The sequence below is a fragment of the Rissa tridactyla genome, chromosome 1 (assembly GCF_028500815.1).
Source record: "Rissa tridactyla isolate bRisTri1 chromosome 1, bRisTri1.patW.cur.20221130, whole genome shotgun sequence".
NCBI classification, from domain to species: domain Eukaryota; kingdom Metazoa; phylum Chordata; class Aves; order Charadriiformes; family Laridae; genus Rissa; species Rissa tridactyla.
In genome coordinates, this window is record NC_071466.1 from 171,964,462 (window position 1) to 171,981,623 (window position 17,162).

General features: G+C 34.3%; 1 protein-coding gene across 7 annotated transcripts in view; it reads right to left on the reverse strand.

Moving 5' to 3' along the window:
- Positions 1 to 283: 283 nt before the first annotated feature.
- TMTC3 (transmembrane O-mannosyltransferase targeting cadherins 3) overlaps positions 284 to 17,162 on the reverse strand; it is a 33,472-nt gene continuing 16,593 nt past the window's right edge. For all 7 annotated transcript variants that reach the window (XM_054204305.1, XM_054204271.1, XM_054204317.1 and 4 more), the window contains exons 8-16: positions 15,327 to 15,499; positions 14,209 to 14,461; positions 8,432 to 8,580; positions 7,785 to 7,905; positions 7,055 to 7,166; positions 6,229 to 6,332; positions 4,992 to 5,161; positions 3,961 to 4,187; positions 284 to 2,418 (exon numbers count right to left, since the gene is read on the reverse strand). In XM_054204305.1, the coding sequence (XP_054060280.1) occupies positions 1,604 to 2,418; positions 3,961 to 4,187; positions 4,992 to 5,161; positions 6,229 to 6,332; positions 7,055 to 7,166; positions 7,785 to 7,905; positions 8,432 to 8,580; positions 14,209 to 14,461; positions 15,327 to 15,499 (2,124 nt within the window). In that variant the 3' untranslated portion in view covers positions 284 to 1,603. The remainder of the gene's footprint in view (positions 2,419 to 3,960; positions 4,188 to 4,991; positions 5,162 to 6,228; positions 6,333 to 7,054; positions 7,167 to 7,784; positions 7,906 to 8,431; positions 8,581 to 14,208; positions 14,462 to 15,326; positions 15,500 to 17,162) is intronic.

Sequence of the window (17,162 nt, forward strand, 5' to 3'; positions counted from 1 at the left end):
TTACTGTGCAAGCAATTGTTGTGGTAACATTACAAATGATACATAATAAAGAAAAGGTCCATGCAAGGCCTTCAACAATTTAAGATCCCTCCCACAGAGATAAATATTACATTTTCCAGCTGGATTAGTGCCCAAGGCAGGAAGTTGAGCAGTTACGGAAATAATTATTTTAAACAGTAGAGTTGCTAAGGAATACTTCTACATCACAAAATAAGACAAAACATGAAGAGTAAGAGTTAGATTTAATGATTAATTAAATTATTACTCAACCCAGCTCTTACACTTCTTTTCTTTCTCATACTTAAGGAAAACATTGGGTTTAGGTAATAGGTAGTATTATTTTAACAAAAATATATGCATTGCACAATGATAAAAGCAACACTGAAATTGCAAAGATTTTCATTTCATGTAAGGAATTAAAATGTTGCATTAGTGGAAAAGTGTAAATGGGAATATTTTAGTAGTCAAAATAAATATTTAATAAAAACCACACACCCATGACAAAGTATCAAAACAACAGAACTTAGTATTTGGAAGGATACTATCTATATTTCCTTGTGTTAAACATTGCTAAATTCAGTGGCTTAATTATTACCACACTGCCTTCAGCAATCATTGCTTATATTAGTGTTGTAAAAAGTCACGAGAATAGAAATACTGTTCCAATGACAGAAATAGTAAAGCCAGTTTGCTATAAACAAGGAAGAATCTACTACACGAAGGAGTCAATCCACAGGCATTGATTACAAAGTCAACAAGGATTACTGCATAGCATACTGGTTACTGTACTGAAAGTGCATTTATCAGCATTCAATGAACCAGGGAAAAAAGTGAGAAAACCACCCTTTTTATAGAATTTTTAAAAACAACCAGATGATTGACAGTTGAAGAAAAAACCCACACATTTCCTTTAAACGTAAGAGCATAGTCTAAAGATCTTAAGAGCACCGTAAGATTTCTAACAGGTAAACCAGTACAAACCATTAGCATTGTAAGTAAAGAACAATTAAAAGGTTACTATAACATTCCATATTTAGAACACAACTGAAAATTTTAGTGTGTTGTTGCATCCTCCCGTACTACAACCAGTGAGATTTTGATGACTTTTTGTTAAGTTCTGGAAACAAATAATGCAAAGAAAAAACTCTTTTTCATCTACAGCAGAGGTCTAGAGAGATTTAAACTGATTATGTGTAAACTGAAATGCAGATGTTAATAGGAACAGATTTATATGGGAGAATGCAGCAATGTCTGGTATATCCCATTAATTCTCCATTCAGTTCTTTCACTGATTCTTTGAAAGTAGTGTTACTGAACATCCCTGACTACCAATGACTTTTATGAATGCTATTTTCTCACTATTAGAATTCTGCATTTAAGATTATTCTCAACCCTTTAGCCTTCAATTCCCACCCATCCCCCCATCATATTTAAAAGTTGCAGTTTTCTCACATAAAGCATTGCAATGCCTTTTGCTGCTTGCTAAGTGATATGCAGTCAACATTATATTTTCAAAGCACTGAGACCACTTTCCAGTTGGATCACATATTAAACAATAATTAAAAATAGTATTCTTCCTTATTCTATTGTGACATGATAAAGACTATTCACCATTTAATATACGTTCAATCTCTTCTAGTCTTTTCAAAGCAGCAACTCTCTTTTTCTCAATGTCTTTGATTTCTTTTGTAGATTTTTTGGGAGTCTCTTTGTCCATATTGTTTTTCTCTGTTCCTTTCTTATTTTCTGAGTGCCCTTTATTGTTATCAACTGTTGTTTGGGTGGTTTTCTGCTCTTTTTTTACTTCTTTCAAATTTTGAAATGAATTTTTTTTTTCTTCTGCAGCTGCAGTCCCATCTGCTGGAAGCGATGACTGTTCCGTAGCACTGAGTGATGCAATTTTACTTCTAACTATGTTTAGATGACGCTGAATATACTCTTCATGAGGTGCCAGTGCTAGCGTTTCAACCAAACATTTTTCTGCTTTTATCAAGTCTCGTTCTTCGAAGTAAACCACACAAAGATTATGTTTTCCTTGGACATTGTTGGGATCCAGTTCCAAAATTTTTTCAAAACACTTTTTTGCTCCAACAATATCCTTCTTTTGGTTCATAAGGATATCTCCTTTCAAAATCAGACCTTTGGTATGATCAGGGTAGTATCTCAGTAGGTCTTCCAGGACGGGCAAAGCCATCAATTCTTTTCCTGTCTGAGAATAAAGCAGTGCCAAATTGAACAAAGCACTTCGGAAGTTTGGCTGTAACTTTATGGCTTTCTTCATCCATGCCTCTGCTTCTGTATCTTTTTTATCATCCATTGCCAGCATGCCCAAATTGAAGTACCCATTTGCATCCTGTGGTTCTTCTTTCACATAATGTAACAGTCTTTGTTTAGCTTCTGGTCGAAGACGAGCATCACCTAATGACAGAAAATGCATTTAATTCCAGATTTATTCTGAAGGACTTTTAGACCAGGCCTATAAACTGATAATTTTTTTTACAAATGAAAATGTAGTATCTTTAACACAACTGTTTACAGGGAAAGGGTTTAAAATGCTACTTTGTATCATTGCTGTGTAAAAGCAAAAGTGAACGACATTTATCTTCTTTGTAGAATGAAACTACTTACAGCTGACTTGTAGCCAAAATCAGCATCGTTATTCTATGATCTGTTGAATTATATTTATGTTTGGTATAACAGATACAAAAGGTGTCTCTACAAGTTTAAGAGAAGTTATTTTCATGTGCAGTTAAGCAACTGGAATGCAGAGAAGATGTTAGTTCTGACAAACCAGCTCTTACAGAGGCAAACATGGAGTGGAAGATCTCATTTTGTTAAAGATAGATTGAAAGAGTTCAAAGACAGAGATCACACCAGGTGACTTCATATGTAGCCCAGTTAAAATATCTTCTAACACCAAAACAATAAAATCTATAGCTCCCATATTTTAATTTGCATCAAAGTTTGAAAAAGATAGTAAAATAATCTTATCTGACAATATCATGATTAGCTAGACTAGCTTGTAGTCAGTGCCATTTTTCTGAACACTCCAGTGAACGTATTTTAGTAAGGAATTCCAGGCACAGACTTACTGAAGGATGGGGGAGCAGGGAGCTGATTTTAACTGCCTTCTTTCACCTCCTGAAACAGAGCTGCACCTTCCAGTATGAGTAATTGAATACTAGATAGCTAATACTTCTGCTTGTTTGAAGCCCCTTGTGCTTCTACAGACAAGAAACAAGGCATTTCTTCTACTACCTAACTTACAACATGAGAAGAGATGGAAAATAATCCATTTGCATCAGCTCCAATCAACTCTGTATTATTTCTTTCTTAGCGGTAGTTTACCATCCCACCAAAAGGGAAACAAACCTTACTAGTCACTTGCCAAATACTCTTTGCAACAGCCCCAATTCACAAAAGGCTTACGCTTACCCATAAAACTAGGACTTATACATATGAAATAAACAAACTCATGAAAATATGACTTAATTCATACTAACTAGCAATATTATATAGGAACCTATGAAAACATTCACATTTCCTAAGGATAGATTTAAAGCCACAGAAGTCAGTTACTTTTTTTAGTCAATGAAGAATTAAATAAATAAATGCAAAACATAGATATTACGCATATTGTACTAATTGTGACTTTTTTAAGATCATATAGGCACAATTTTGAAGATGTTTGTGTAACGCTTCTTTATACGTATAAGATGTTATATTGTAAAATAAGACTTGTATTAAAGATGCTGATCAGCCAAGGTATGTGTACACTTTGCACAAATTCTATACACTACCAATAAATTACAAAGCTGACTATTACAATAAAAAGTTTCTTCTTTGATGATGCTATGAACTTCTGTTTTGCAAAAATTAAACAGTTCATTTAAAAAATTAAATAGCGTGGATCGTATAAATGCAAATATAAAATATTTATATAAGGGACAACTAACATACCAGATTCCTGCATTAGCAGCGCTGAGTTGAATAATGCCAGTTTATGTGCTGGGTTGAGTTCTAGCGCTCGGTTGAAATTCTTCAGGGCTTCTGCTGGATCTTTCAGTTCAATGTAAACAATTGCCAAGTTGTACCACAGGTCTGCATTGGTTCTGTCTAGTTCTAGAGCTCTAAGATAAGCTTCCTTAGCTTTCAGAGGTTTGTTCATTTTTAAAAGTAGTTCTCCCCTGTTGAAGAATCAGATTTAACCTTCAACTTTTATTCATACTAATATGAAAATAATTGACAGGGTTTTTTTTTTTTTAAAGTCTGCCTTCCTATAGACAGTAGACGGGAGATAACAGCATTCTTTCTTTTTTTGTTTCTTTGTTTTAAACAGAAAACAACACAGGACCTTCTTTACATAAAACTCCCAAAGCTTCTGGCTCTCAAAAGTCTCTGTACAACAAACGCATATGCGAGACAAAAAACAAAAAAAAGTGATCAAGGGTTCCTGACACCAGGTCTGTAATTACACTGCAGCAGCTATACTTCAGGCATATTTGCACCTCCCTAAGTCCCACTCATAACTAAGAAAACACTGAACAGAAGCCTCAACACCCACATTACTCTAAACTAAAAAGCACATAAAAGTGAGCTAAATAGGTAAGTCTTGCATTTCCTGGACCACCTTTAACAAAGAAGGATACAGAAAGCTCCATGATTCAGATTAACCAAAAGCTTTTTAGTTCAAAACTAGACTAGGAAATTAGAAACTTCAGTTTGATATTCATAAAGAAATCTAATGGAAGCATCTTGCTATACAATGTTTGAATACACCACCTACATGGAAACACACCATTTGAGCAGGAATTTAAAAGAACAGGGCTTGTAATGAATAATTTATTATTGCCCCAAATCTTCATCTTCTCATTTGGAAAGAAATCAATTCCAACAGCTAATTCAACTGTATGAACTAAATACTGTTCATTGCACTGCAAATACATAAATGTTTATTCAAGAATATATATCTCTAAAACTAGAAGAGATACCTGCTGATGTACGCCTGCTTGAAATCTGGCCTCATACTAATTGCTTGTCGATATAATTGATCTGCTTCTTCAAGGCGAGATTCATTTGCTCGAATTAAGTTTGCAAGATTTATATAGACATTCAGATGGTTAGGAGCAACTCTTGCTGCATACTTTTTACCTGGAATAATCTGTCAAGAAGAATACATGTATCAAACACAGATGAGTAAAAATACAAAAGACAAACAATATAGATCTCTTCAGTCTGACACATTTGTTTTAGGGTATCACTGGATATTACTGTGAAAGCTCTTAATGATTATGAATAGCAATTCTTCTTTCACAGAAAATCATACCACAATATAAACAGAATATTTTTTCTTCTTTGATTCTATGAAGACATAGATGACTTGAATATCATATTTAAGGTATCAGTTAAGCTCTGCTACTACCTAATTGGGCTCATACAGAATGCTACTAGAAACCAACCAGACCTTGCAAAACTTTCCCATTCAGACAAAGAATACTTCCTAAAGCCTAAACTGACATTCTATCAAATGTTTTCATTCCTTTTTGTAACCCTCCAGCCTAAGATAAGTGTAAATAGGATTTTACCAGCCACTGACACAGCAGATGAAAAGTAGTCATGAAAGATGAAAATGCTATGACATCGCTACTGTTGTACTGTTTATATTTTATCTGCCTAAAATCTTCACACTGTTTCACAATACAAACTTTTTAATGCAATACTTCTACTCAAGGGACTGCTGATTTTTAAAAGTATGTTCAGGCAAAGATTTTTTTTTTTGTTGCTGCTGTGGCTACCTTTTCCCACCTCCAAAGCTGCATTTAAGCTTTCTCTTGAGGGCTCAGAAACTCAGACATCATCAATGTATTAGCTGTAAGTGAAAATAAACCCACTGTGACTAGAAACTGTAGGTGTACATTTTTAACTGCTGCTTTCTTTTATATCCTCAATTTCAGCAAAAACAAAACAGAACAAAACAAACACAAACCTCACAACAGTATAAAAAGTTACTTAAAACAGTTTTAACAAAGAAGTTCCAAGTTAGCATTTTTTAACATTCATGATGGTATACGACCTACTCTATTAATAGATTTAAAAAAAACAAACAACAAACAACTTTAAAGTATAGAGCAAGACACAGCTTCAGGAAAAATACGAAAAACGTATCTTGAATATAGGTCTGAAAGAGCTACCTCCTGTGGTGGTAGATAAAATGAAGTTACATATTACCTGTGGCATCAATGATTTAGCAATCATATATGATTCTTCGGCTTCTTTAGTTTTGTTTAAGTTTTTGTAAGTTCTTCCTACGTTCATGTGGGCACCAATATCATCTTAAAAAAAAAAAGTGACATTTCAAATACTTCCATGCACAGAGTATCATGAAAATAAATACATATGTCTTCAGAGTCGCATGAAATACAGTTACTGCATAACAACAACAAAAAAAGCACTTCTATATTAACTTCATAATTAAGATGAAAAATAATAATTTAACCATGAACCAAACATGGGTTAAAAAATTACTTGGGAAATGTTAAAAAATTTGAGATCATACTTCTGTGAAGCTCTTGCTGTAGTAGAGGCACAGAAATTGAAGGTTATTTATTAGGCTTCTAAAAGGGAAAAGGAAAGGTTGTCCAGCACTACCTAGAACTTCTTTTGCAACAATAACTGAAATAGAGTAAACGTGCACTTTGATACAATCTAATTTTTTTATATTTTTTATGCATCTACTTAGTTTTAAATAAGAAAATTAAATAAATGTTTCATAACAAATTACAGTTTAAGTTACTTCAGAAAGAACGCCATCCAAATAATAGTTTCAAATAGAAAGTCTTTGCATCTTTTTCTAAATAAAAGTCTGGCTACAAGTCTAGACTTTTTTTGAGTTTATTTCTAAAACCCATGGATCAATTAAATTAGTGTATGACATTGTTTGATGTTCAGTTGGAGAGAACAAGATCATTGAGAAGATTTTGTTAAGCAAGCTAAGTATAGTGAAATACTAGGAGTGCAGAGATGCCATTCAATGGCAACTAGTCAAAGCTTTTACCTGGTTGAACTTGGGTGGCTTGTATGAAGAATTGCAGAGCTCTTTCAAAATTCTTTTCATTTTCTAACGCATGTCCCACATTGTTCCATAATTTTGCATTGTTCTTATTTACCTAAAAACAGTAAAAGAGATACCAATGCATAAGGTATTAAGCTGGAATTACATAACAATGGATTTTCTCTTAACTGTGTGTTTAAGATGTAAAAATGCACAGCAAATGACAGATTTCATCAAGCTCCTATCTGTAAAGGGTAAAAAAAACACTGCATACAGAATGATTACGTTGAACTTGTTGCTCAACATCCATTTATTTTAGTAATTTGCCCCTAGAAATACCAAGTGTTTTAGAATTCATTGTAATTGTTATGGGATGTTGTACAAACCATCCTATCATGCTATACGCACATTGAAAGAGTTACTCTGTGCATCAAACTTTTGTAGACTTCTGTACTGAAACATATCACGCTTTCATTCAGATAAGAGAATATGTTCAACAGAAGGAAAAAAAAAAAAAAACATCGATTTCTTGCACATGAATTCCCATGTGTGCATCACACCACTTTTAAAGCATTCCCAAAAGCAACTAATTCAATGCTAATACTGTCAATGTAGAAATAAAAGTGGCAAAACAAGCATCATTTCTCTCCATTTTTATCATGCTCTACTGCAGCTTTTTGAAAAGAACAGCAACACAAACTTTCCAATATCCTTTTCAAATAGAATACAGTACCTTTAAAGCTGACATAAACAATGTGTACTCTGACTCCCAATCCCAGTTTCTGTGCAGTGTTTTTAAGGCATGAGTGAATAGTACTGCAGCCAAACAAACCCAAGAAATTTTTCTTAGCACACTATTAAATAAAACAAACAAAGATTTGTTATAAGCACACAAACAATTCTAATGTATACTAGAATAAGTATCTCATATGCTAGGAGCCAAATAAACTGAGGACCATATTTGTGAATGGTATATTGTAGCAATGTGTATTCTAAGGTACACCGCATTCTAAAAATGTTTGGTGCAGTCTGAGGATTTTTAAAATATACGTATGTATGCTTATATGATATGAAACAAAAAATGTATAAAATACATGTGTATACATGTTATACGTGCGTGTGTATATATATGTGCACATATTTTAAATAAACATTAATAATATCCTCATAATAATCCACCAGTCTCCTAAGAACTTTTTTGTCATCTGTTCACATGACTGCCAAGTGGTTTCTTAGAAGAAGAACTTGAACAGAGTAAGACCTATAACGTAATAAATTCATACTGGTAAAAGTTCTACTGGGAATGCCTGCAGTTATAAATATGGTTTTTATAAGATTAAGAACGATGAGTTAAACCAGTCATAGGTAACACTACCTTACCTTATATTTGATAACTTCTTCCATCCATGTGCTACTAAAATGCAGAATCCCATGCTAGGAACATACAGCACTCGTTCTGCTACTACGAATCCAACAGGAAAAAAGAGGTTTGATGCAGGAATGAATGGTAGCACTATTAAGCAGAGTGCCTAGAAAAGAAATGCAAGTGAAGCAAGATTAGGTGGTGACAAACTGTACCCAAGAAACAAATTACGAAGCAATTACAAAAAAAAATCCCAGAAAACCAGACATACATAGTAGGTCTTTGGGGTTTCATGTTTTCCTTTTAAACATTAAGATCTGTTTTAAACTGAGACCACCCCGAGCATAGCAAGTTTTAATTTGCGAATGACACTACTCCTTACTTAAGGCCCTACAAGGGCATTTGCTTTTCTATACTACAGAAAAGAGTAGCTGTATGACAAAACACTAGGATCAAAGGACAAATTCAAAACAATGTTTTAATAAGAGTTCCATGTACAAAACCATGACAGTCTGAGAACCTTGGACATTATTTTTTATTACAATTAAAAATTTATACCAGCTTACATGATGCACAAAGCAGTTATTTTTACAATACAATAAAGTCCATTTTTAGTTTCTGGAAAATACGTGAAGAAATAAGATAAAAATCAGAATCAGCCACGGAACAAACATCAATGTTTAGATAGTGCACTAAAAGCTGCCTGAAATATCTAAAATGACAATAAACTTAAGAAACATATAGTTGCAGCTCTTAGGTTGGTGACAGACATCATAACAAAAGGTGTGTGTGACAGAGAAATCCATCTGCTACAATGGATGTGGACATGACCACTTGCTTTAAGTCCTGGGTGATTGTTAAATAGCAGCTTTGCCACCTCTGGTACCAGGACAGACTTAAATAATCATTTAAAAATAACTGGCCTCCAAGTTACAAAAACCAAAATCCCTACAAATGTTTCTTTGAAGAAAGACAGAGGAATCTTCCAGAAATTTTCAATACAACTGGCCATCGCCTTCTGTCTAGATTTAAGCATAATTTTAACTGCCTATTCCATGCTAAAGTAGTTAACACATCCAGTTTGAAAGTCAATCTAGGATTTCATATATAAAAACGCAACACTGCAGCTGCAACCTTCAAGTATGGTTTAGCTCACATTTCAAGGGGCCAAGAATATGCACACGGATGATTAACACAGCTTAGCTGATCCACAGCAATTCATTAAGTTACATGAAAATACATAATTGTGCCTTGAAGAAGGCACAAGCACAACATAGAGACTACGCTGATTACCTAGGGACAAAATTTAATTTAATGCCTTTTCACATTCCTCTCCCTTTCACCTTTACATTTTTATAGTACGTGCTCCTTATAGAGCACCTACCAAGCTGTAAAAGCCTCAACACAGAACTCTTATTATAGATTTTTGTAACCCACTTTGAAATGCTGGATTCATCATGCTATCCCCAAGCCAGTCCTCTGTATAAGTTTATAATTTACTTATAGCAAACGCCTTCATACTTTTGGGGGTGTATTATAGGAAGCGAGGGTATCATTCTGTATTTCATTCTGTTTTGAGCAGCCAAACACATTTGAGTATGAAGGAAAATGTACAAAAGCACATTTGAAGCATGCTTTGGCAAACAATGTGCTGTTTTGCAAATGTTTTTACTGCAATGTGAATAAACTATATTTAGCTTTATAATGCATGTAAGGCTTGTACATAGGCTTAAATGAATTAAGTTATTTTATGAAATCTTCAGATAAACTGATTTGAAGAAATCACCTCTTAAGATTTTTAAAAAAATATTGTTTCATATTATTGCTCAAAAAAATACAGTTTGTTTTGTTTTTAATATAGGAAGGCCATCAGTGCCACAGCCCCATGAGGTCAACGTATGTATAGTGAAAGACAATTCCAACAGGTTTCAGTGGAAAATATTCTGCAGCAGATATAGCAAATGCTTCGTCTCCACTAAGTGTTTATGATCTAGGCATCTAATAAAAAGGTTTTTGCATGTTCTGCTCTGTATAGTTCCTCTGATGACAAACATTACACAGTGCTTTGCCAAACTTCTCTTTAGATCCTTTTGTCTCTCCTTAGTACGCTGCCCTTCAAGTACAATTTCTTGGGCAATAGACTCAAAGCCCTAAGTGCAGATAAAAATGCATTGTCTTCTGTTCATTTATTCCTTCTTTGTATCATAGTCTTTCAGCAGATGTAGAAGCTCCATTCAAAATATCCTGGTCAAGGCAACTGAAAAAAAAACAAACCCAAATGAGACAGAAACCATTAAAGTACGCAGGAATAAAAAAGCACATGACAAAGCTCTGAAATACAAATATAAGCCATGAAAAGTATCCAAACTGCTAAGTAACCAGTCCAGTTCACAACGAAACATTTCAAAGCCTGAGTGAGGTGTAAGCATAGGGAATAGAGAAATATATTTTTAAATTTAGAAGTACTGATGTCTTGGCACAACACTTTAAAGTCTTAAAAACTTAGTGCAAGACGACTAAGGATACCTGTCGTTTCCTGACATTTGCACAGTAACAAGGCACTAAAGTTAGTGGCTGAGTAGCACAGAGTGCTGTCTTATCAGAAGGGAGGTAAAGCGCCCTAGTTTAGGACACTTAGCAAGTATCAAAAGATACTAAAAAGCTTTTATTAAATTTTGCCAGTCAACAAAGGAATGCCTATACCCAAGAAATTCTACGAACAAACAAGGGCCACGATCACAGCTTGACTCTGAAATCTTCTGAAAAGCCACCAAATTAATTCTAGATCAGTACTATTCTTAGTACTCGATGTTTTCAACATGTGTAGTGTAACCTATTTATAAAGGTCACTCAGTCTGACAGTCAAGTTATCTGACTGTTCGCAGGGATAAAGTAAACAGAAAATATAAGAGAATTTAACTGCTCATACGTTGTTTCCAGGTTATGTCCTTTACTAATACAAGAATAATTGATTACTTCAAGCAGCATCATGACATCAATCTGCCAAAGCATGTGTTCCAATTTATAATCTACAAACACGATTTTTTTTAGCTTAACATTGTCAGTTGGGTTAAAAAAAAAGGCCAATGTATTTGTTTTGTATTCTCCTAGTTCTATTAGTTTGAAAAGACAATTTTAGATCCTATGGAAAAAATTAAAGTAAGACAAAAATGAAACACAACGTACCCACTTACCGCAGTTATTTTTCCTGGAGATGACTGGTATCAAACAGATAAAAACTGTCTGAAAATGAGTCCTTTAACTTTTGCATCTCCCAGTAATGAGTTCATCCTGTGACACTACTTGGAGAGAACTGTGGAATGTCTACTGGCACTTGAGGAAGTGGGAGAAGGAATCCTGTCTTCTGTCTTGTCCCCCAAGGAGTACAGCACCAAATCCATATCCACATCAGCAAACACAGAAAGACATGTTCAGACATATGTGTGACCTCCCTTCTCTTTTGCATCCTGGAGGCCTCTTTTGCATTTTTTTTTTTTTTGCAAAGTCCAAGTACACATATTTAATTCTGCAGCAGGTCTAAAGCTGTACCTTTTCTGATCTCATAAAAAAAAGTAACTTGAGACTTTTCACTTAGATCAGGTTTCAGCATGACACCTCAGGGGGAAGGGCCAAAACACGCTAGAGATTTGTAATGGCAGAAGCTCTTTACAAGCCCTTTATTACTCCTTTAGAGTGACACTCATTAGAGTGGTACCACCTGTCATAAAGCCACCATTATACTAATGCCATGTGGGATCCATATAGATAGCAAATAGAATTCATACCTGTCAGGGTAGTAGTTTATTTTGACCAGCACAAATTCAGGCTTTTATTGGCAGAACTGAGAACTGAGTGTGGAAAAAAAATTTTTTGAAACCAGTAATTCAACACAGTTATCTGGAACATCGTCACAATCTGTGTAAATTGGTATCACTAAATAAAGATTCACTTTCTTCACTTTAAAGATGGTGCTATGATTTCTCTAGTAAATCAGATTAAGAAGCCATCAGAAATTATTCTTTCCCCCTCTCACTCTTGGCAGACTATCCAGTCTACATCAGGACATTAATGGCTTACTGGAAGGCAGAAATAGGCTTTGGCCTACAGTGTTGTTGCACATTATAGTACATAACAATTAATTTTTAATATAAAATATTGCATTCTCATTTCCTAAGAAATTAGTTTCCAGGCACTTAGATGTTATGTCTGAAAAAAATTAGCATCATACTGAAGGTTATATCCACAACATAGGTATATATTAAAGGAAAACAACTTTCATCAAACAAGGATTATACTGTGTTAAGCAACATTGAGGCTCACATGCTGGAGTGAATGATCTCAGAAGACCTATAAAAACTACTTGGAATAATAAAAACAAATGTAAAAAACCACCCTTAAACAAAACCTAACTGACTTATAACAACATCTGCTGACAATTAACCCTTTCCTCTTCTGAGTTTTACTGGGTAGACACAAATGTAGGGAAATAAAGAGCCTTAAAGTTAAAGATGTGTCCTATGAAAAAGTGAACCATTACCCAGACATTTCTACTGCTATCAGTGCACTAGAGGAAAATTGTTTCAGCTCATGTAAGAAGGAAGACTAAACTACTCCTTTACATTTTTTACGTGCTATAAAACTATAACTATCTGGGTATGTCACCTTGCACATTTATTGTATCAATAAGCTAAGTTTCTTTTCTTCATTCACAGTTTCCAAATTCAGGCCGAGAGGTTTCATCAGCACTACTGCAGGTAATTTTCGCAGATTTTACAGTGAAACAAACCGCTTCGCTTCAGTGACCAGACAAGACAAACCATATGAGTCAGAACTATAATGTTAGGTCTCTTTGAAGTGAATCAAAGTTTGTCAGCATATTAGCAAAGACATCAGTCTTAAGTTGTGCATAAATACTCCCATCCAACTGAAACTTTTGTTGGATGAGTTACATACTAAAGAAGTGCATTATTTTTGAAGCAGACTAAGATCTACGCATGCAGGCTTGTTGTACACATAATTGCACCACCGATTTAATAAAAAACATCGTACCAAGTAATCATTAATCTTGTGAAGATTTGCAATGGAAGCATCAAAAAGATGACTGGGTTTGGATGAAAAAACACTAGCTCATTTGCTCCTTCCCATTTCCTTCAAAATATTCTTTCCTGTTAATCCAATTCAGTTTTAAGGTCACATAATACTGAAAAACAGGAACTGATCTTACAGGTTGACAAAATTAGTTTTTCCTTAAAATATGGAAAAGGCTACTAAAGATTGCCTTTATTACAAAAAAAAAAAACACAACAAAAGAAGAAAACTTATATTCCTAAATACCAAATATGTCCTTTTCTTTTACATCTATGAGAAAGAAAATCAAGTCACTTGCTAAATATGCAGTATGACTACTGACATTTAAATAAGGTAGAGAGTTTGCAGGATGGAAATGCACTGTGAGCCTTAAAACATATTTAAGTTCTACTGAAAACCCCCACTTGCTAGTTGAGTTATGAATACCTGAGAAAGACTGCAATACAGTCTGCAAATATGTAACAAAGGGCATATTTATTCTCATCTCTTGTCTATTCTTCTCCATCACATACCTAACTGTGACATACTTAATTGCAACTTAACAGTTTTGTTGCTACAACAATTTTCCTCTTTTCTTATGTGTACGTTCTAGTCCAAAAGGAGACGCATATAGTATCTCTGGGTGACAGCAGATTAGACATGTGACCAAACAACCTGAGCCACTTCCACTCTTATAAATAAGACAAAAACAATGCATCATTCTTACCATCAATACAGTCTTGGAGGAATCCCCAGGGTATCGGAGACTGAAGACAATCAAAGATCCCAGAAAGCAAAAGAAGGTAAGGGTGGCAACATTTCTAACATCTAACAAAGACTCCACAAGAGGAATAGTTCCCATTGTCCAGTCACAGCATAATTCTGAGGGGTTGAGAAGCAGCCAAGCATTTACAGGGAGGAGGTAGTTGAAAGTCAGCTGTCTTGCTGGGGATGGACTAACAGCAGCCGGGTTATCAAACCTAAACCGAAAGAAAAGAGAAAAAGCAGCTTTTAATGAAAAAATATACGGCCTTGATCCACTCTGTGTTCAGCAAACCTTAGATTCATAGCTAGAAGTACCAATTACAGACATGTGCAATATTCCTTATCTTCCTGCATTTGTCAGGTGTGTAACTTGGGAACTATGCACGATGATTCATTTTAGCACGGGACAGAGCCTCCTCCAGTTTAAGAAAGTGGTTTGGGTTATAATAAACATAAGTTTGAAGAAACAGAATGATTTACACCTAAAGTTAGGTTCAGTGGTCCTTGCTCATGTTTTTAACAGTACCTCATTTTCCAGGGAAAATATTAAATTCTTGTATTTCTACATTGCTCACACACTTTTAAAATAAATTAGTTTTTCATTTCTAACATTATTCATATACATTTAGCTTCAAACACTGTATCTGAAGTCAACTATGCTTTCTGAATAGTACATTCCTAAAACCAAAATAATATTTTGTATGTTGAAGTTTTTTGAAAAAAAAAACTTATTAAGAGGTTTGGAGTATTCAGCCAAGGTTCAAACACATAGCCAATAAAAAATACTTTAGTGATAAAATACTTAATTTCTGAATTACTAAGATGAACTAACAACCGTAAGTTTTTTTAAAATTAATGCCTGCTCAGATACCTCAATATTTCGGACATTCTTGTCAACAGGTTCTGAAATATACCATTTATCAATTTCACAAAAAATGTAATATTGTACAGTCATTCCTTATCAATCCTAAAATAAGTTAATAAACACTTAAGTTGATGTATTTTTGACCAATTCATTCAGAAGTCATTAGGCTGCATTTTATTTATCAGTGTCTGTAATAAGAAACACTTTACTGTTACCTTGTAAACACTGGAAGTTGAGACTGGATAACCTGGACTCTGACAACTACAAGTAGGAGTGTACTAAACATTAGGACTATCAGCTTCAACAGCGTTTGGAGCATAGAGAAAGGAATACTGCCCTTCCCTCGAAGAATCTGTACACCTGTGTCCAGCAACACTGGCAAAGTGTACTGCAAAGGAAAAAGGAGTTTATAATCAGACAGAGTACTCATTAATCCGTTAGATAAATGAGCTACCTGACTTTTTTTTCCTTGGTTTTCTCTAAATGCCTACCCCCAACAGTTATTTAACTCCGCTTCTTACAGCCTTCATGACAACCCCCAAAAAGAAGTCCACCATTCTAATAAAAATAACTCTATTTGAATATTCCTAATACTATCATAGCTGAACTTGTATGTCTGTAGTTCTGTATTTTGCACTGACATTAAAAAATTTGTACCATCAATAAATCAAGCATGACCATTAAATAAATTTTGAAGAAAAGATATTACTATTTTTAGAATTATCAGCTCCTGTGAAAACTCATCCTATAATTCCTTATGAATGCAGAAATATTATTCACTTCCTGATTAGCCCTGGATTTCTGTTTTATGCCTCTACTGCAGTAACCCATCTCTCCCTGCCTCATGAACATTACGATCTTGCACAGCTCCCCATTACATATCCTAATTTCTTCCCTGTGTACCTCTTTTCATACGTCTTCGTGTCTTGCGCTGGGGATAATTTATTGCTTCACATATACTGGCTGCCTGAACCACAGATATTGACAGGTTTTTGAGAACTGGTCAAACTCTTAGCTCATGCTGCACCTGTGCCCTCAGAAGAAGCCTCAATTTGGATTTTATCTCTTCTACTCAGCTGACTTACACAAACTTGTTAAACTTTTATGAAATTGAGGACCAGATCAAAAGTTACTACAAGAAAGGAAGAGTGGACTGAAAAGTGCATCACATACTGGTGATTTTCTTAGAAATCCAGTTTGAAAATTATATGCTTATTCCCTAGGCTTACAAAGGCAATAGTTATAAACACGCATATTTCTGTAAGTACAAAAAAGCATATTTTCGCCTTGAATATGTATCCCTAAGACAGACAAGCTTTTGTCTTTTATTGGTGCAGTCATTGCAAAATATTCCTTCAAGAAATTAAGGAACAGTAAACTACAACATTTTCTTAAAATATGCAATCATACGTTTTTAAATTGTGTATGGTTTGACTATTAAAAAGCCAAGAATTATTTCATTGCAGGAACATCTTGTTTCTCTAAACGAAAGTTACTGTTAACTTAAACACTTATCAATGCTTAGGACGAAACATATCAGATTAGAAATTAAATTTAAAGGTATTCTTACAACAATAAGTTTCCTGAGAATATTGCCAATTCAAATTAGACTGCTACAAAGCATCTAGTTATTCATCAGAATGTGAGGAAATGCACTTGTATAGAATACGATCTTTATTTTTACTAAAGGAATTAAAAACAAATAATCCCCCACCTTTATGTATGTCAGACTTTAATCAAGACTGTTACATGCTAGTCTTTGCAAACCTCAGTCAACTAAAACCTCAAGTTTCCATTAAGACATGTCAATTCTTTATTGAGTATATTTGGTAACATCTCTGTATGGCATGTAAAGGACGACTTAGAAGTCATTGAATTCCCCCACCATAAACCATGTCTGTTAAACATTAGTTGAGTCAAAAAAAAAAAAAATCTGAAAAATGTTACACAAGTATAGAGTTACCCCGAACTGACAAAAATCAGTGCTGAAATATGATGCTTCTAAGTACTTAATGCCTCATTACAGAATTCCTGAGAAGCAATCCAATTTA